Raw genomic sequence first — 19,367 nt, 5'->3', positions numbered from 1 at the left:
TGTCCTGGTGGTGCCTCTAGTCCTGTGACTCCTACGTGGGCTGAGATAGATCTGTACACAGCGGAGGAATAGAGGGATGGATGGATAGAGAGAAGACACGCAGTTGCGCCCCAGCGTTTATACGACGCAGCTACCAAATCGCAGCCACATCCGGCATTTCCCCACGGAAATGTGTTTTCCCCCTCTTTCCATTCGCAGCAACTTTTTCTATAGCTCCAATGTCGCCACTGTCGTTTCTTGGCTGTCAGGGCGTGGCTCGGTTCGTGGGCAGATCCCAGGGCAGGGTAAGTGCGGGGATGTGGGGCAGGGGCCTGGGGGCGGGCTGGACGGCTGCCATGGCGATGTTAAGGGAGAAGGAAAGTCAGGGCAGTCCGTACATCACACACTCCCTGAATAAGTTGAATGAACTTATATGTGCTGCTGCAGGTTTTCAAAGTTGCGTGGCGTTCCTCCCCCCACCCCACCCCAAAGGTATCCACGATTTTCTGGTCCCTCCATTCCTGCTGTCTAAGAACAGTGCTGCGGTTTTTCCTGGCCGGATAGCCTCCTGCTGTGTAAGTGTATTGATGCCGCTTTGCAGCTGTGATGCAGTGGGGTTTTAGGGGAATCAGAGAGCAAAGCGTCATTGTATAAATGCCCCCCGATAGGTGGGGGAGAAAGTAGGGATAGAGAACTTCCCTGCTGTCTTTGTTACACACTTTTACAGAGGGTAGTCCTCTGTTTGAAGGGCGGCAAGGGGACTGTTCTCTGTCTTGAAGATGGCCTCCATTTGAAGGGCTGTCCGGTCCAAGTCTGGTTTAAAGAAAAAGAACCATATGAAAGAACAAGTGGGCCTTGAAGTTGCCCATCAGCAGCACACGGGCAGCGGACTGAGCAAGGCACGCGGGTTGCTTGGTCGGTCGTCCACACTACGGTGGGATGTCCTGTATTGCCATTCAGGTATAAAAATTATTTCTAAATTTGCATCTCTACATATAAATTAGCATGCGCACGTTGGATCCCAATTGGTGTCCTCTTTTGTCCCCTTTGTCATTTCTTCTCTTAGAATCATAGAATAGTAGAGTTGGAAGGGGCGTCTAAGGCCATCAAGTCCAACCCCCTGCTCGATGCAGGAAGCCCCCTTAAAGCATCCCTGACAGATGCTTGTCCAGCTGCCTCTTGAAGGCCTCTAGTGTGGGAGAGCCCACCACCTCCCTAGGTCACTGGTTCCATTGTCATACTGCTCTAACAGTCAGGAAGTTTATCCTGATGTCCAGCCGGAATCTGGCTTCCTTTAACTTGAGCCCGTTATTCCGTGTCCTGCACTCTGGGAGGATTGAGAAGAGATCCTGGCCCTCCTCTGTGTGACAACCTTTTAAGTATTTGAAGAGTGCTATTTATTTTTGCTGATATGGAAGTTGCCACCTTGTATAGCAAGGAGCTCTCAAAATCTTAGGATGGAGGCAGAGAATCCTGAAATTGGCGTGTGTGTGTGAGAGAGAGAGAAAGAGAGAGACGGGGGGGGGGGAGCTTGGTTGGTTAGCGGCTGCTGGGGATTTCATTTCTCCGTTTCTGCTTCTCAGTTGATCCATTTGCCTTACCCAGGCCTGTCCTCTTCTTCATGCCTCTTGTGGTGGCATGTCATCCCTGTTATTGGATTTCGTTTGTCTGGTCCTTGCTGCAGGAAGCAAACTCCCCTCAGCGGGCTGCCTGTACCTAAAGGATTTCGCCCTCGTCTAGCCAAAAAAGAAAAAGTGTCCTCCCAGCACGGTTCAGGCCTACACAGAAACCCTTTTGCTCTGCTGTGGGAAAGCCTGCACACCCTTGCAAATCTAAACTGCCCTGACAGCTGAAGGGACGGTGTTAGATTTGCAGAACTGGAAGAGGTATTCGTTTCACCGCGTGTACAGCGGTGGTCTCGGTGTGTGTGCAAACCTGCGCATACCGTTTCAGCGGTCCGCGTTTTTAGCCGCCGAGTCCAATTCCGGCCCAGCTACATATATTGTAAAACACACCCACGCCCTTTTACAGCGAGGGAGTCAGCTGTAGATCAACCAGGTGGACTTGGGGAGGGGGGGGGGGAGAAAAATCTCATTCTCAGGCTTTGATCTCCATCTGGGAACAGCAGCAATGTGCCCTGATGTGCTTTGAGGTTTTGTCCCTTTCGAAGACAAAAGTTCCCCGCTCTGACCGCCTCTCCTTTCCCACTCCCTCAACAGACCCTGCTGCTAGACTCCCCCTCCTTTGTGCGGGGAAGAGAACAGCCTGCCACGCTTCCTGGCTGATGGGCTGCAGCCCCCCTAAGACGATGATCCGGCAGGCAGGAGCCGCTCTCTTGTTCCCCCAAGGTGCACGGCTCTCCCCTCTTTCTCCAGCCCTATACGAACCGAACGCTGCAGCAGACTGGGAGATGTGAGGGCCCAAATCCAGAGCAACGGCCCTCCTTCGCACAGGCGCCCAAGATAACCATATCTGACCCTCTGCATTCCATTCCGGCTAATTGACCAGGAAACAAACAAGGCAGAGTGGTTGGCCTCCACTCCCAGCGTCCTTCCCTTCCTGCTAGCACCACCTCGTCCCCCCACTGCGCTCACCACCCCCTCCATGGTACGCAGCTGGAGGACAGCGTAGGACCCCAGAGCCCCTTTGGCATCAAAGGGCTCCTACAAAGAGGCCGTGAACAAACGGAATCCCCTACAAAAATGCCCCCCTCTGCTACCTCTCCCTTCCAAGCATTCAGACCAAGGAAGAAGCAATTGTTCCTCCGCTCCAGCCGGGAATTTCTCTATGCTGTGCTTCCGCACCCAGGCCTCGTTCTGTCACCTTGCACAACTCTCTGCCCTCCACCACCACCGTCACCCAGCCTTTGTTTTACAGCCCGGCTTAAAATCCATCCTCGGCATGAGCCGAACCTCCACCGAGGCTTTCCAGCCCTCCTGAATCATCCGTCTGGCGGTAGTCTATCCCCGCGGTGAATCCTAGGGCGAGTAAAACGACAGGAAAGAGAAAGGCTGGTGTTTGTGGAACAGAATCAGACGCTCAACAACCGACAGAAGGGGGGGAAAAGCAGGGTTTATGGGGAGAGGGGCAACGGAGCAAAATTTCTGTAGGAATCCACCGCAGTGGTTGAAGGCAGAGTTTGAGAACAGGCAAAGCAAGGCACATCTTGCGGGAAAGGGGTGAAAATGTAAGAGGAATGTAAAGAGGAATGGATGGAGGAAGGTTGTGTTCAGAGGAGGGCAACCAGGATGATCAGGGCTCTGGAAACAAAGCCCTATGAAGAGAGACTGAAAGAACTGGGCATGTTGAGCCTGGAGAAGAGAAGATGGAGGGGAGACATGAGAGCACTCTTCAAATACTTAAAAGGTGGTCACACAGAGGAGGGCCAGGATCTCTTCTCGATCCTCCCAGAGTGCAGGACATGGAATAACGGGCTCAAGTGACAGGAAGCCAGATTCCGGCTGGACATCAGGAAAAACTTCCTGACTGTTAGAGCAGTGCGACGGTGGAATCAGTTACCTAGGGAGGTTGTGGGCTCTCCCACACTAGAGGCATTCAAGAGGCAGCTGGACAACCATCTGTCAGGGATGCTTTAGGGTGGATTCCTGCATTGAGCAGGGGGTTGGACTTGATGGCCTTGTAGGCCCCTTCCAACTCTGCTATTCTATGACTCTATGGATATCGTGGCGGTATTTATTGGGTTAGCAGCTAGTAATTGGATGGATGCAAAGCGAGGAGTTTTGGAGGCCCCGTGAGGAAGATATGGCAGAGGGGAGGAACTGGGTAAAAGCTGGGCCTCACAAGCTTTTAATCTGTGGCTCCATTTGAGGACACACACACACACACGGGTCCTGTTCCAGACCACATGTACTGCTTCCTCAGGAGTGCCCCCCACTTCTCTCTGTGCTCAGCTCAGGGCTTCACCACACCGAGTGACGATCGCCATAAACAATGCAATGGAGGCCTTCTGTCCTAGATCTCACCGCCAAGGACCTCGACCTCTTTACTTCAAGGGGAATAAAAGGCAGCCGGAGAAGAGAATGCCTCGCGTCAAAAGCATCGCTGCTACGTTTACACGGGTGGAAAGAAACAATTTAAGGGTGCCATCCTCTGCATGTATAGACGGGTTTTTTTTTTTGTCTAAGAAAACTGAGAGGACGGAGCAAGGCCTTCCCACCAGCCTAAACAGTCTCCTTGATTTCTTTTTTATTTTCTCCCTCTTCCCTCCCCATCCCGTTTTCCTTGTGTGTCGTGTCTTTTTTAGAATGTCAGCCTGATGGCAGGGACTGTCTTCTTTACTGATCAATTGTAAGCCGCTCTGAGGGCCTTTTTGGCTGAGGTGCGGGATAAAAATACTCTAAAATAAATAAATATAAACGTGCGCCTGAAATCTCTTACATCGTAGTCCTAGACGCTGTTCCGTGGGCATGTGCCGTACTGGAAAAACAATGGGTCTTGTCTCTGAGTGGGATTGCGGTCTTCAATACGCTACTGCGGTTCAGTTTAATCCTGGATGTATCCAGGAAGAAGCCTTCGGGTCTTGCTAAATCTCCCCCACTCCCTGAGAGGCTGAAATGTCAACCCTCTGAGGCATCTCTTGGGAAGGGTGGTCTGAAACCAAAGGGGGTATCTGATCTATATTGCATTTCCCCTGTGAATCCACTTCATATTACTCATCCCACGGTAGTGAAGAGGACCCACTTGATTACATTTTCAGACGGCGCTTTTTCACGTACGGATTTTAGGAATGTTTTCTTGTGGTCTGTTTTCACCGTTAATGTGCGCATTCATGTGTCTGTGTGTGTATACAGAGAGAAAACGGACAAACATACCGCAAATAACACGCACACTTTAAACTTTGTGGACGGGCTGAAATTTAATTGTTCGCCATGTGGGAACGTGGGGCAGAATTTAGATAGCAGAAGGAGAGATATCCGGGTCGGATTTGCTGAGCACATGGCCTCTTAAAGTTCTCCCGCAGAGACTCCATTGAAATGAATGGTAGCCACACAACAACCCCATAGCTCACCACTGCCATACATTTCTATGAGGTTTGCGAAGGAGAATTTCTGGATTAATTGTATCCCAGGTTGAGAGAGAGAGATTGAGATTCATTTGGACGTTCTGCCTCAGGCACCAAAACACCCAGAATTCAGATTTAAGACTTCCTATAAAAAGCAGCTCCGTCAAGATAGCTACGGTGAAGGATAAGTTAATTCCATGTGGGCTGTGGGGTTATTCGCTCTCTCTCTCTCTGGAGCAGTTTTCCCATGAGCAACAATGAACGCTCTGCACACCACAGACAAAACGACAGCTAGCTGAAATTTGGGGTGTGTGTGTTAGATGACTTTATAGGGTGGGTTTTTTTTGGGGGGGGGTGTTAGGAGGAGGAGACGCCACTGTCGTGTTGCTACCAAAACAGCCTCTTTCTTCTGGATGGGGTAAAAAAAAAAAGAAGAAGGTGAGAGAAGAGATCAGAACAGAAGCAGCAGAGGGGGAAAGAGAGACCTCCCCACCCACGTGTCTCCTGGTGGGAATTGAATATCAGCATCTCTCGGCACCTTTCTTCCATGCGCTAGTCTTCCTCCACCCTTCAGGAGGAATTGGGAATGATTTCGATTCATTCTTTGAGAGAGAGAAAAAGAGAAAGAAAGAGAGAGAGAGACAGAAAGAGGGAGGGAGGGAAGGAGGGAGGGAGGGCCAGTGCGCCCCCTCCCCATCCCCTGACCTTTCCCTCCCCACCCAACACATCTGGCCTCCCCTCCCCTTTCTGCATGCCTCTTGCCCCCGTGTGCCTCCTCTGGCCAGATGTGCAAGCAGGCGGAAGGGTCTGAGGGGAGGTGCTAAGGCAGGAGGGCTGGAACTACTTTCTCACAGCAGCAGCAGCAGCAACCAGAGCAGCTCCAGGCTCATTGTGTGAGAGGAAGGGAAAAGGAGATGGTGGCGGCAGCAGACGGCAGCGCCTGCAAATAACCCTCCTCTTCTTCCTCGTGCAACTTTTCCTCCCAGTCCAAGGCATCCAGCGAGGCTTGACTGCTTTCTCCCGAGGACTTTGCACCGGATCCCTCGTTTTATACAAGTTCCTGCATCCTCAAAGAAGAAAAGAGGACTACCGAAGCTTTATAGAGGGGAAAAAAAAAATATTTTTAGGGTCTGATGTTTCCTTAGGGTTTTTTCTTTTTTTAAAAAAAGGTGATCTTTCCCCCCTTTTCTTCTCTTTCCGGTCATCTGGGACCTCAGCTCTTTTTAGAAGTTGCTTCTATGGGTCCCCGTCTCCCCCACCCCCAGCATCGCCCCCCAGGTGCTTCGATCCCCCCCTTTTCCTAGCGCACCTCCTCCATAAATAACTTCAGCCACGCGAGTTTCCTTTTCGCTCTTCATCCCCATCACAAGGAAGTTTGCAGCAACTTTGGAAGGCGAGACAGAATTTCAGAGCGGAGGAAGGGAAAACCTGAACTCTGATCTTTGGCTCCTTTGCACAGAATTTACAATTAACTCCTACTCTCTCTCTCTCTCTCCCTCTCCCCCCCCTCCCAACCCCAAACAATGGATTTTACAAAGGGTTTTAATTCCCTCCACTGAACGTTTTAAAGTTGGAAGTAGGAGCTGGGTGGGAAGACGGCGTGACTGAAAAATAGATATTTTAAATAACAAGTATTTCAAGCTTCCTGAGAGAGGTGCAGAAACTGGGAGGGGTAAAGATCTCCCCTCCCGACCTGGTGGTCCTCTGGGGCTTGCAAGATGCCTTCTGTAATGGAAAAATCAGGGATCCTGTCCAGGAGCCGGTCTAAGTCCGCCACCAACGGCAACCATCAGAACTCGGAAGATGACAGCAGCGAAGAGGAACACTCCCACGGTAAGCCAAGATGGGCCATGATGTTGCGCGCACACGGAGAGTTATTAAAAGTGGCCCTTTCCACCAGACTTCATTGCGGTCAAGCGGGTGGGAGGATTCGAACCCGCGAAGGCGTGGGTGCGAAGGTCCTGAGATGCGCCGCTTCAAAAGAGGGCCGAGGGTTCCACAAAGAAACAAAGAATTTGGCATGAAGGCCTCTCCGGGAGCTGGACTTGAGGCCACTGGGCTCATGACACCCACGGCCCCAGTTTGCCTCTTTCCAGGAGTGGGGAAAGGCTCTCGCACAGCTCACCTTGCCCTCTGCTGGCCACAGAGTGAGGGTTGGGTGAGGGCGAAGATGGGAAGACAAATGCCCTCAGGGTGGGGGGCAGCAAAGAGAAACCTGGGTCCCTGAGGGTTGTGTGCACAGCGGACAGAAAATGTATCCTGGGGCAGGGTGGGGGATAGATTAAAAAAAAGTAGTTGTAAAAGCGACAGAGGTGGTGGTGGGTGGGTGGGTGGGTGGGTGAGGGATGAGAGAGACCTACCCTTATTCAAGGAAGCACTTGATGGTCACCTTGGGTGATGTGACCCGATGCCACAAAAGATGGAATTGGGTTGGACAGGGAGGAGGCCCGGCGGGGTTAAGGCATCCCAAAAGGCCGTTTTTGATGTGATGTGGTTTGATGCATTGAACTATCTGGGCTTCCCAAATGGTAGCTCAAGCTGATGTCCCATTGCTCCGGGTCTTCGAACAAAACAATGAGAAGTGCCAGAGCACCTCGCTTGCTTGGGAGAGAGCCTCCCCACCCACCCCTTAACCCTTTCCAGTTCCATCTCATTTTAGCGAGCCTTCTATTTTACAGCCAACATTTGGCCACTTTTGCCTAGGTGATGCCAAAGCATCACGAAGCCGGGGGCTCCTCTGCAATGGCCCCCTTTCCCTTCTTCTCACCTCCTCCGCCAGGTTAACAAAGGCCTGGAATTAGGAAGTTGGCTTTTGGTCTCAGCATAGAGCTTTACTGTCCCCGGCCACCCACTCTCCCCACTCTGAACTCTGTTACGGCTTCCTGCACACCCCTGGCTTTGTTACGCTTCCTCTCCCTCTCCCTCTCCCTTGGGAGAGATCACCCCCACCCCCACCCCCCTCTCTGTTCTCTTGGGGACGTGGTTATGGAAAGCAGCCCCAAAGAGCGCCACACTTCCAGGTCTGCAGCTGAGCAGCTGCTTTTGGAGGCATCGATTGGGCTGGACGAGGGACTCTCCATCCCATCTGCCACTGGCTATGGGGAAGGATGCAAGTCAACCACCTCTCAGCCTGCTCCTCAACGCATACACCTGGGGCAGAAGGTACTTCAATAGGGCCACCTGGGTTACAAGGTGCGTGCCCTGGTAGCATAACAACCGCGGCCCGTTAGCCATCATCAGTTTTCGCTCTGACCTTATTGGGCTTTTGGAGAGGCCTGCTGACTTCTCTGATTTCCCCAGGCGTAGGGTCACGAGGGCGGGCCTCTCTCTCTCTCTCTCTCTCCATCCACCCCACCTTTGAAAGATTCTGCCAGCAGCCGCCCCCATATCTGACACCACCCCGAATGTCCCTTTCAGACCCACTTAGTCTCTTGGGGGCGGGCGGAGGATCGATGGCGCCCCCTAGCTAGCGCAAAAGAGCGGAGCCTACTTCTAGCTAGCCGACCCCACGGCCATCCAAGAATCTGCACACTGGCCCGCGGGGTGGGGGGCTGGTGTGCACGAATGGGTACGCCGGGAGCCTTTCCCTACACACTTGCCCCCCCCGGGCTCAGCATGTGTTTCTTGGCCCTTGTGCCAGAAAGCGAAAGCTCGGGAGCTCCTTGGCATGACGTTGGCTAAACGTTTCCAGGTCTTGCCTGCTGTTCAGCAGCTGTTTGGGAGGCTGGGGTGGGTTTTTTTTGGAAGGAACAGGAGCTGAATTAGGAGGAGCGGGGAGGCGCTCTCCAAACACAGCGAAAATGGTGCCTCTGCCGCCTGGGAAGGTTTCTCAGCTGTATCTTTGCTCTTGATGTTCCCCAGGGAGCTTTCCTCTCAAGTGCCAGGAGGATTTTCCTTCAGGGGTGGTAGGCACCAGCGACTCATACGGAGCGGCCTCCTTGCTCCGTTCGGAGAGCCTACCAGTGCTGGGTCAGCTGGTTAGACTGGTGACCCCCATGAGCCGAACGCCCATCACCTTTGGAGATGATGAAGCAGGGCAGATTTCGGGACACCCAAACGGCACCGCCGTCCCCGGAGCAGAGCAAGAACCACCAAGCGCTAAAGCTGGTTTCGACTGGCTCAACATGTGTTACCTGTCCCTGCACACGGGAGCGTTCCCTAGTTCGGCACTGGGCCACTCAACTATTGCACTCTGGTTTCTTGTCCGCCCACATCTCCCGGGAATGTCTTTCGGGCATTCAGCTCAATTCAGGCAGGGAGAACGCTCAAGAGCGCTCCGTTTATCATGTTAAGGAAGCAAAGCCTACCTTGGAACATGGGATGGCCCAACTCTCCTCCTCTCTGGAGGGCTTGCAGCTCCGGGGCCCCCTGGCAGCTCTGTGTAGCCCTCCCTAGCCTCTCGCAGCAACAGTTCCTTCAAGCCTGTCTTTCTCCTTCCCTTGCAGACAGCATGATTCGTGTGGGAGCGGATTACCAAGCTGTGATCCCAGAGTGCAAACCAGGTAAAGCGCGCGGGGTGGGTGGGAGTAAGAGAGAGACGTTTAAGTGTAGATTATAGGATGGGGGTTAAGCAATAAAGCTGCATTGATCCCAGCTCCTTCAAGGAAAGGCTCTCGCTTAACGGGCCCCGTGGATTCGTTTCCGTTACGAGGCCTCCTTTTCCCAAGTGGAAGCTGGCCATTTGCCCCCGAGGGGTGGCGGGACAACATAGAATCGTAGAATAGCAGAGTTGGAAGGGGCCTACAAGGCCATGGAGTCCAACCCCCTGCTCAAGGCAGGAATCCACACTAAAGCTTCCCTGACAGATGGTTGTCCAGCTGCCTCTTGAAGCAGCTCCCTGCTCCCTGGCCAAGAGTGAGGGGTGAATAGGGTGCGTGTGTGTGTGTGTGTGTGCGTGTGTGATCACCAGTCAGGGAACTGATGATACAGGAAAGGGTGATCAGAGGACAGAACTCGAAAGAGCAGCGTTGCTGGCCGGGCATCAAGGGAGTTGGGAGGGTTTGGGGTTGGGTCTATACCCTCGCTGGCTTTCCCACTGGTGCACCCCCTTCTTGGTTTTGGGGGCACCCCGTGGCAGAGCAGGAGAGGGGAACGCTGGAACGGAACGCCCTGATCGCCCTTGTCGTCCTCTTTGCCATCCAGAGAGCCCTGCTCGCTACAGCAGCAAGGAGTTGAAAGGGATGCTCGTTTGGTCTCCAAACCACTGCGTCTCCGATGCCAAATGTGAGTCGCTCTTCTCCGCCCCCCCACCGCTCCCCCCCCTCCAGCCCCACTCCTGTGTAAAGAGCAGGGAGGCAGGGACAGAGCAATGGCTGCCCGCTCCTGTAGAGCCACGCTCCCGACGGCCTTTCCCCCCGCTGGTCTGGATGCTGAACCAGTTCCCAGAACCCACGAAGAACCCGCCGTGATAAAAGGGGTGGGGGCAGGGGGTGGGGAAAGGCATTCCATCTTCAGCTGGTAACGCAGCCCCTGATTGACAGCTCCCCCCTCCCTCCCCTCCCTCTCAGGACTCCTAGAAGCAATTACCGTGCAGCGGGTGCGCTGCCTCCGGCTCCTGGGTTATTAATCTGGCTGGTGCAGGCAGCACAGGGGTGGGTGGGGGTGGGATGGCGCTGTGCCTGTGCTGAAGCAGAGAGAGGCCCAAAGTTGGGGTCCGGCGTTCCTGGTCGCGCTGTCACTGTCGAGGAGGGCAGCAAAAGACGGCGTGTGGCTGATGGTCCCCCAGACGCCTTGGTGGTTAAGGGGGCGGCCACGTTTTGGGATAACACGCGCACCTAACAGCCACTGAACCTCTGCCCTTAAAACAAATCCCTCCGAACCCTGGATTCGCACGGGGGCCCTGCGATGGCGCATCTCCAGACGCTTGCCCTTTGAGCAAGGGCTTCAGGGCACAACCCTTCTGTGCGCTGGGCGGCCGGACACAACCCTGCTCCCGTCTCGAGAGGGCGCTCCGTCTGCGGGGCGGGGTGTGTGTGTGTCAGGTTCTCCCCTGCCCTCGCCAGCAAGTGCAGCACCATCCCCAAGACCCTCGGAAGTGTCTGTGGGTGTCACAGAAGAAAAACGGGAGCGCTCCCAAGCAGGCCACCCAAGCACCCAGTAAGGGGAAGAGATGTCGGAAGGCAGCTATGCCTCCGCTCCTGCCAGCGAATGATTTTCGCCTCTTTCTCCCTCTAGTGGACAAATACATCGCCATGGCCAAGGAGAAGCACGGCTACAACATAGAACAGGTAAACCCACCGACCCCGGCTCAACGTTTCTTTGAACGGGGTGGTGGTGGTGGTTTTTCCAAACCCTAACAACGCTGCAAGAACACAGCAAATGGCACAAACAAGGCCATCTTATTTAGTCGGTCGGATGCTTAACTCCGTGTAGCGTCAGGCGTGGGGGGACGGGGGACGGGACGCAAAGCCACGCTCTGCACAAGTTCCCTTCTGGCAGCCAAGCCGTGGGAAGGGAGCATGGGGTGAGGGGGTCAGTTGGCAGACGGCGCAGGGGGGAATCACGGGCCGGGGAAACGGCCTTTCCCTGGGCAACGTCAAACGGCCTTTCTGGTCCCATCTGACCCGTTTGCCGCCACCGTCTTTGCCCGGAAGGCGTGGGGGCGCCCTTTTAAAGAAAGCACCGCCTCTTAGGACTCCTCGCGGCCTCACTGGGGGGATGTTCGTTCTCTTTCCGCGACAGGCTCTGGGGATGTTGCTGTGGCACAAACACGACGTGGAGAAGTCCCTGGCGGACTTGGCCAACTTCACGCCCTTCCCCGACGAGTGGACGGTGGAGGACAAGGTGCTGTTTGAGCAAGCCTTCAGCTTCCACGGCAAGAGTTTTGCTCGTATCCAGCAGATGGTACGCATCCCCCTCTCCCCACCTGGTGGGGCGGTGGGGCGCCCGGGGAATGACACTGTCCTCTTTGTCAGTCACGGCGGACACGTTAAAGTACACTTAATGCAGGGCTGGTGGCACGTGGCTCCTATTAGTCACCTGCCCAAGCCCTGTGTCCGCTGCAGCGGCCTGCCCTGCTGTTGCTTGTTATCACGGCCTGTTTGCCCGGCCTCTGAGTGAGCAAACAGTGGCAGAAGCGCGTACCAACTGCCTTTCCTGCACCTCACCCTCTTGGCAGTGGTACATATTGGGCTAAAGAGAAGAGGATAAAGGAAGTGGTGACAGCAGCCAGGTGGAGGTGAACCTTGTCCAAACATTCCCCCACCTGCCCAGAACTGGCTGTGTGACTATACTGACGTTGTCACATAGATATTGCAAGACTTGACCCTAAAATCTGCTCTTTGAGGTGTGCTGGGCTGGCTACATCATTAGAATCATAGAATAGCAGAGTTGGAAGGGGCCTATAAGGCCATCAAGTCCAACCCCCTGCTCAAGGCAGGAATCCACCCTACAGCATCCCTGACAGATGCTTGTCCAGCTGCCTCTTGAAGGCCTCTAGTGTGGGAGAGCCCACAACCTCCCTAGGTAACGGGTTCCATTGCCGTACTGCTCTAACAGTCAGGAAGTTTTTCCTGATGTCCAGCCGGACATCTGGCTTCCTGTAACTTGAGCCCGTTATTCCGTGTCCTGCACTCTGGGAGGATCGAGAAGAGACCCTGGCCCTCCTCTGTGTGACAACCTTTCAAGGATTTGAAGAGTGCTCTCATGTCTCCCCTCCATCTTCTCTTCTCCAGGCTCAACATGCCCAGTTCTTCCAGACCCCTGATCACCCTCGTTTCTACTGTTCTGTAAAAAATAATAATCTCCGTTTTCCTCTGTATGGGGAAAGCCATTGAACATATGTAGGTTTGTGGAGGGATTTGGACTAGGCTCCCTTTACCATCTTCCTGTTCTGGCACCTCATATCACAGGTGCATAAGACTCAGGATCCTGCCCCTAAACTCCATCGTCACAATCAACACCCGTTCCTAATTGCCTAATGGCATGCCTGCAATTCTGTTTTTGGCTCTGCTCTTCCACCCAACTGTGCCTCCTGTGCCTCCTACACAGCTTCCTGATAAGCTGATTCCCAGCCTGGTGAAGTATTACTACTCCTGGAAGAAAACTAGGAGCAGGACCAGCGTGATGGATCGACAAGCCCGGAAGCTGCTCAGCAAGAAGGAAAAGGATGACAGGTCAGAGATTGAGAGGGTTTGTACGGAGGACGGTGGGGTTTAGGTTCGTGGTGGATGGAAAGGGCTGCAGAGGTGGATGCAGGGCTCGGAAGACTTCTGCCTTTGAGACCAAGATGACTTCCAGCAATCAATAGAGCAGCGTAAATTCATAGAATCACAGAATAGTAGAGTTGGAAGGGGCCCGTAAGGCCATCGAGTCCAACCCCCTGCTCAATGCAGGAATCCACCTTAAAGCATCCCCGACAGATGGTTGTCCAGCTGCCTCTTGAAGGCCTCTAGTGTGGGAGAGCCCACAACCTCCCTAGGTCACTGGTTCCATTGTCCTGCTCTAACAGTCAGGAAGTTTTTCCTGGTGTCCAGCCGGAATCTGGCTTCCTGTAACTTGAGCCTATTATTCCGTGTCCTGCACTCTGGGAGGACCGAGAAGAGATCCTGGCCCTCCTCTGTGTGGCAACCTTTTAAGTCTTTGAAGAGTGCTATCATGTCTCCCCTCAATCTTCTCTTCTCCAGGCTAAACAGGCCCAGTTCTTTTAAGTCTTTCTTCATAGGGCCTTGTTTCCAGACCCCTGATCATCCTGGTTGCCCTCCTCTGAACACGCTCCAGCTTGTCTGCGTCCTTCTTGAATTGTGGAGCCCAGAGCTGGACGCAATACTCTAGATGAAGCCTAACCAAGGCCGAATAGAGAGGAACCAGTACCTCACGCGATTTGGAAGCTATACTTCTATTAATGCAGCCCAAAATAGCATTTGCTTTTTTCGGCAGCCATGGGTTCCTTTGTTGAGGCAGGGACCCCTCCAAATTGGTTTGGCTCAACGGTCACATAGAATGTCGAGATTTGCCCAGAAAGCCAAGGGTGGGTTACCTATTCAAAACGCTGATACCTTGGAAGTGAGTTCCATGCATGCTGGATAGAAGGACCTAAGAAAAGCCCTGTTGGATCAGACCGAGGGTCCATCCTGCCCAGCACTCTGTTCACACAGGGGCTGATCTGCTGTCGGCCAGGAACCCACCAGAACAGCCTTCCTCAACTTGGGGCGCTCCAGATGTGTTGGACTACAACTCCCATAAATCTCATTCTGGGAGATGCAGTCCAACACATCTGGAGCGCACCAGAAGGACATGAATGCAACAGCGCCCTCCCACCCATGTTCCCCAGCAACTGGTGCACACAGGCTTCCTGCCTCCGATACTGGAGGCAGCACATAGCCGTTGGGACCAGTAGCCATGGACAGCCTTCTCCTCCAGGAAAAGATTGGTGGGCTGTCGATTCTTCAAACCAGACTCTACTTTGGAGCTGATCACCATGTGTGTGTTTTTTGACAAGCACGTCACAAGTTTCCAAAGTTCCCTCTTTCAAGTGAAGCTTCCCTTTGCTTGGGGAAAGGTGGGCATAAACATAAGGCCAGTGAGAAGCTTGTTTTCCACACACACACACCCTCCTCGAGAGAGATTACATGAACTGGTGAGGCTGAAGCAGGAATCCGTGAAGAGCGGCCATTCTAGCAGGAGCCCCTTGATCCTAAGAGGTGCTCAAAGCGAGCCTCGGAATAGGCTAGTAGTTCAAGAACGCTCTTTGGGGGAAGAGAACGTAAAAACGCCTCTGGGAAGAAACCGGGGGTGGGGGAAAGACCCTAAGAGCGAGCAGAACCACTTCTAACAGCTGCTACATTTCCCCTACAGTAATGATGAACTGGAGGAAGGACGGCAGGCTAGTGAGGGTGAATTTGATGCCCTGGATCCCAAGAAGGAGGTAAGGGGGAATGGCTCACCGCCGAGTCTAAACTGAGGGTAGGCAAGGAAAGCCCGGGACCAACACGGTTCCAGCAGCTTCCCAGACCTGAACCAAAGGGCAGCCAGGCCCGGAGATGAAACACAAACGTAAGTTCAGGTCACTAAAGGTGCTGGAATCCGTGTTCGTCCCCCATCACGCAGCAGAAGTCTGAAATTGGACCTCTGATTTTAGCCTTCTGACCTTCGCCTTCATTTTAAGAAACCGCTAAAGTTTCTGGCCTTTACTTTGGCTTGGAAGGGATTCTGTGTGCACAAAGCCCTGAACTTGCCAGGGCGGAGACAGCACTTTGCCAGGCGTGAGACCTGCGCTTGGATGACCGTTATGCCGAGGAGACCGGGTGGGACAGGACTGAACCCGGTGCCAGCCGAGGGAGCGAGGCATTAATCACTGGCTGGAACTCCGCAGCATCGAAGGAGCGTGGACATGTATTGCAAGAGCGGGAGATCAACACCGGGACAGTCAGGGCCATGGAAATTTGAGTGGGGGCCCCTGTTCCATTCTCTCTCTTTCTTTCTTTCTCTCTCCCCACCAGCCTAGTTATCAGAAGCCCCTGAACAACAAGCCGGGGCCTGTGAAGGAGGTGCAGCTGTCCCAGTACCGGCATCACCCGCTCCGCGCCCGCCGGCGCCCTCCCAAGGGCATGTACCTGAGCCAGGAGGATATCACCGGCCTGTCCGCCAGCCCGGACATCGCTTGCCTCACGTTGCGCCACCTGGACTCTCAGCTGGTTTCCCTCAAGCGGCAGGTAGCGAGCCTTCCTCCTTCTCCCGAGTCGGTACCGGATCTCAATGTGATCCCCACAGGCCCCGCAACCAAGCAGGGAGCTTTGCTTGGGGGGTGGGGGTGGGAACAGCCTCTTCACCTTCCCCAAGAATTTGGCCTCGCCCTCCGTGCTGTCTCAGGCGGGGGTGACGGGGAGGGACGCACGCCTCCTGACCTTTCAGCCTCTGCCCGTACCAGGTGCAAAGCATCAAGCAGATCAACAGCAGCATGAAGCAGGCGCTGGAAGGCGGGATAGACAAACTGCGGCCGCCGGAGGTGAGTGAGTGTGCCGGGGAGGCGGGTTCCGTCGGGAACCACCGGCCTTCTTTCTCGGAATGCCGGTTTCCGATTTTCCTGGGGCCGAAGAGGGCGAGACGTGCGGCTCAGACTCCCCCGTTCCCCTTGCAGACAAACATCAAGTTCAATTCGCGCTGGACGACGGATGAGCAGCTGCTGGCCGTGCAGGGTGAGCCTTCGGGGTCCGGCGAGGAGGAAGACTGGGTGGTGTCATGTCACAGGATGGAGGGAACGGGGTGTGTGTGTCTCCACGCAGAGGAAGCGGTGACAGGCGTTTCCCTCTTAAATGTCACCTTGGAGACAGTGGGGTAATTGATTAACTAGGAGAGGATTAATGGGGTCTTCCTCCGAGGAACCAAAACACAGGTCACCGTTACAGCGAAGGCGCTGCTGTAAACGCCGCCCCCGTGCCAATTTCCCGAATGTGTGGATTGGGCCCTGGGCCGTTCCTGCCGTGGGGTGGGCCGCGTACCCTTTCCAGCGGCGCGGGTCTCCCGGCTGGGCGAAACAACGTCCGCCTCTTTCCCTCCCGCCGCTCAGCCATCCGGAAGTACGGCAAAGACTTCCAGGCCATCGCGGAAGTGATCAGCAACAAGACGGTGGCCCAGGTGAAGACCTTCTTCGTCAGCTACCGGCGTCGCTTCAACTTGGAGGAGGTGCTCCAGGAATGGGAGGCTGAGCAGGAGGGCGTGGGCCCGGCCGCCCCGCCGGGCGGCTCCCCTTCCCGGGACCCCAAGAGCTCGGGGGCTTCGTTAGCGAGCAGCGAAGAAGAGGACGAGGTGAGAGAGGGATGGCCTCCAAACGCCGCCACGTCGCAGAGCTCCTCTGGACGTCTGACGGTGGTGCCTGCCTTCTTCTTCTGTTGCAGGTGCAGATCACGGCCGTGTCACGGTCCTCGCAGGAGCAGCAGCAGCAGCAGCCACCGGCGCCCCCCGTCCCCCCTCCGCTGCCCCTCCCTGCTTCCCCGCGGCCCCCCCCAGCCGCGCTCTCCCAGCCGCCCCCGTTGCTGAGGCCCACGCTGCCCACGGCGCCCACCCTGCACCGCCAACCCCCGCCCCTGCAGCAGGGGCGCTTCCTGCAGCCCAGACTGTCGCTCAACCAGCCGCCGCCCCCGCTCATCCGGCCGGCCGCCTCGCGGCAGGCGCCCCGCGGGGGCCAGCACCCGCCCTCGCTGCTGAGCGGGACCGGGGAGCCCCCTCCGCCCTCCTCCAGTTCCCTCTGAGGAGGGGGGGGCGGCGGCCGCCGACTTCCTTAGCGATCCGTGAGCCTTGTTACGCGCCAGTTGCAGCTGGGATTGGTACGACCCGATCCGCTTCACCACCCAGCACAGCGAAGCGGGTTTGCTGTGGTGGTGCTGGAAAGTGGGGGAAGGAGGGAGAGAAAGGGACCTTGTTCTCCCACGGTCATCTGACCCGGTTCAGGTAACATCCGGAAGGCTGGCACTGAACACCAGGCCCCACACGTACATTGGGGTGGGTGGAGGTGTTTGGTTTGGTTTTTTCCTTTTTGGGGGGCGGGCAGGCGGGGAGGGAAAAGGAAGAGATAGGAATAGTAGCTCAGAGTGGGGTTGGATTATGTTTACACTTTTGCAGGATCAGTTGTGTCAGTGCCTGTGTGAATGTGGGAGGGGGGTCAAGGGGGGATGTCAGGTAGCTGAGCTGGGCCACAGGTAGAGGAATGGGGGGGGGGGGGGAGGAAGAACAGAGGGAGAAAGACGAAGAGGAATCTGCACCGGATCAGACTGGAGAGGCAGTGTGTTTCCAAGCACGCGGGGCCCATCTCTCTGTGCAGCTGTGATTTTACAACATCTCCCCACCCCTTCGAGGAAAAGGAGCCTGCAAGTTCCACACGGAGACTCGGAAAGGGGGCGAGGAGAAACGACGACGAAGAGCCGGATTTGCTCTCTGTTTGCCCATCTCCTTTGGCACGCGTGCGGGCAGGAGGCCGTGCCAACCGGGCTCCCCACGGGAAAGGGCGGCCCCGACTTCTGCGTCCTCCTTCCTCCCAGGACCCTCCCATCGCTGGGAGTCTCAGCAGGGTTTTTTTTTTGAGGGGGGGCATTCTGTTTTGTCCATGGAGCATTTTCAATAAAGGTATTTTGTTACAAACGGCTGGTCTTTCCACCCTGGGCCCGGGAGCAAACGGGGGAGACAGGGTGGGAACTGTGGGGTGTTCAGAACCGCCAAATGGGAGGCAGAAGAAGATAAGATGTGGTGTTCTGAAGTAGCGTTCCCTTTTCTCAAGATGCGCGCTCCCTCGCCCTACGAAGAAAGCGTCCTGGCGCACGCGGGCTTCTCCTGGAGTGGCTTTGACAAGAATGGAAGAGGAGAACCAGGCAGGCTAATGGGTCACCAGCGAGGGGAAGGGTTTCTCCTTCCTGCCCCTTTCTGCCACGGAAACGCCTCAGCCCGCCACGAGCATCCTCCGTGTTCCCAGATTCTGACCTGGCTCCGGCTGCCACTCCCCACACATGTTGCAATTCCTCCGGCCAAAGCCACCGAGGGAGACCCCCTCGGGGAACGCGACAACACCACAAACGCAAAACCCGCAGCAGGGCACAGCGCCTTACAACGTGAGCGCCACGGCACCCTCCTCAACCAGTCCCTTCGCCAGCGGTGGCAACGTCGGGTCACGGAGCAAAGTGAAATCGGCAAATGGGGGGAAGCGAATGCCGCACGAGGCTTCGCTTCTACCTCATCGTTTTGCAGCTCGGTTCGGGGCCAGATTTCCCCGCCTGCCTCCGTCCTTCCAACCCCACTCAGCCCCGGCTCCCACAGTTGACAGCCTTGGGGGAGCAGCATCGCACACACACACACACACCCCGCCCCGCCGTGCGAAGTGCTAGTGGGCGAAAAACAGGAGGCCAAGGCCAGGCAGGTGCTTTCTGGAAAGTTTTAATCTAGAACCTGTAAAACTACATCAAACGGCAGCGTCCCTAGAGGGAGGGAGGGTTGGGGGGGTGGGTTGGGGGGGGAATCGAACAAAAAGAAGGGACATGATTTTTTGTTTCTTTTAAAAAAGGCATTTTGTGATCAGAATTAAACAAAAAAATAAAATAAAATAACCACTCACAAAACCGAGGTATCAGTACAGTTATATACAAACCAGATTTGTGTGTGTGTGTGTGTGTGTGTGTGTGTGTGTGTGTGATGGAGGGCAGGGTCAAAGGAGCTCAGCACAGACTGGGGGGGGAGAGAGGCCCAAAGCCCCTCCAAAGGGGTTGAAAATACATTCTCAAAGTGGCGATATGACGGATGAAAGAAACCCAGCTTAGGGGAAGTGGGAGGTGGAGAGAGGAGGAAATGAAAGAGGTCACCATAGCGAAGGTCCCGTTTTCCTCTTGTGCTTTGGAAAGAGGAGGAAAGAGGGCTGGCCTTTAAAATGGGGGGGGGGAGAGAA

General features: G+C 55.2%; 1 protein-coding gene across 1 annotated transcript; it reads left to right on the top strand.

Moving 5' to 3' along the window:
• The first annotated feature begins 6,559 nt into the window (after positions 1–6,559).
• RCOR2 (REST corepressor 2) lies at positions 6,560–17,404 on the top strand. Its single transcript, XM_063145639.1, has 12 exons — positions 6,560–6,835; positions 9,448–9,504; positions 10,145–10,225; positions 11,177–11,229; positions 11,684–11,845; positions 12,992–13,116; positions 14,798–14,867; positions 15,442–15,654; positions 15,870–15,947; positions 16,080–16,137; positions 16,509–16,747; positions 16,837–17,404. The coding sequence occupies exons 1-12, from the start codon at positions 6,721–6,723 to the stop codon at positions 17,188–17,190; spliced, it is 1,605 nt and encodes a 534-aa protein (XP_063001709.1). The 5' UTR covers positions 6,560–6,720; the 3' UTR covers positions 17,191–17,404.
• Positions 17,405–19,367: the final 1,963 nt, after the last annotated feature.

Source organism: Elgaria multicarinata, chromosome 21 (assembly GCF_023053635.1).
Source record: "Elgaria multicarinata webbii isolate HBS135686 ecotype San Diego chromosome 21, rElgMul1.1.pri, whole genome shotgun sequence".
NCBI classification, from domain to species: Eukaryota; Metazoa; Chordata; class Lepidosauria; order Squamata; family Anguidae; genus Elgaria; species Elgaria multicarinata.
Note: the sequence above shows the minus strand (reverse complement) of the source record. Positions and strands in the feature narration are given on the sequence as shown.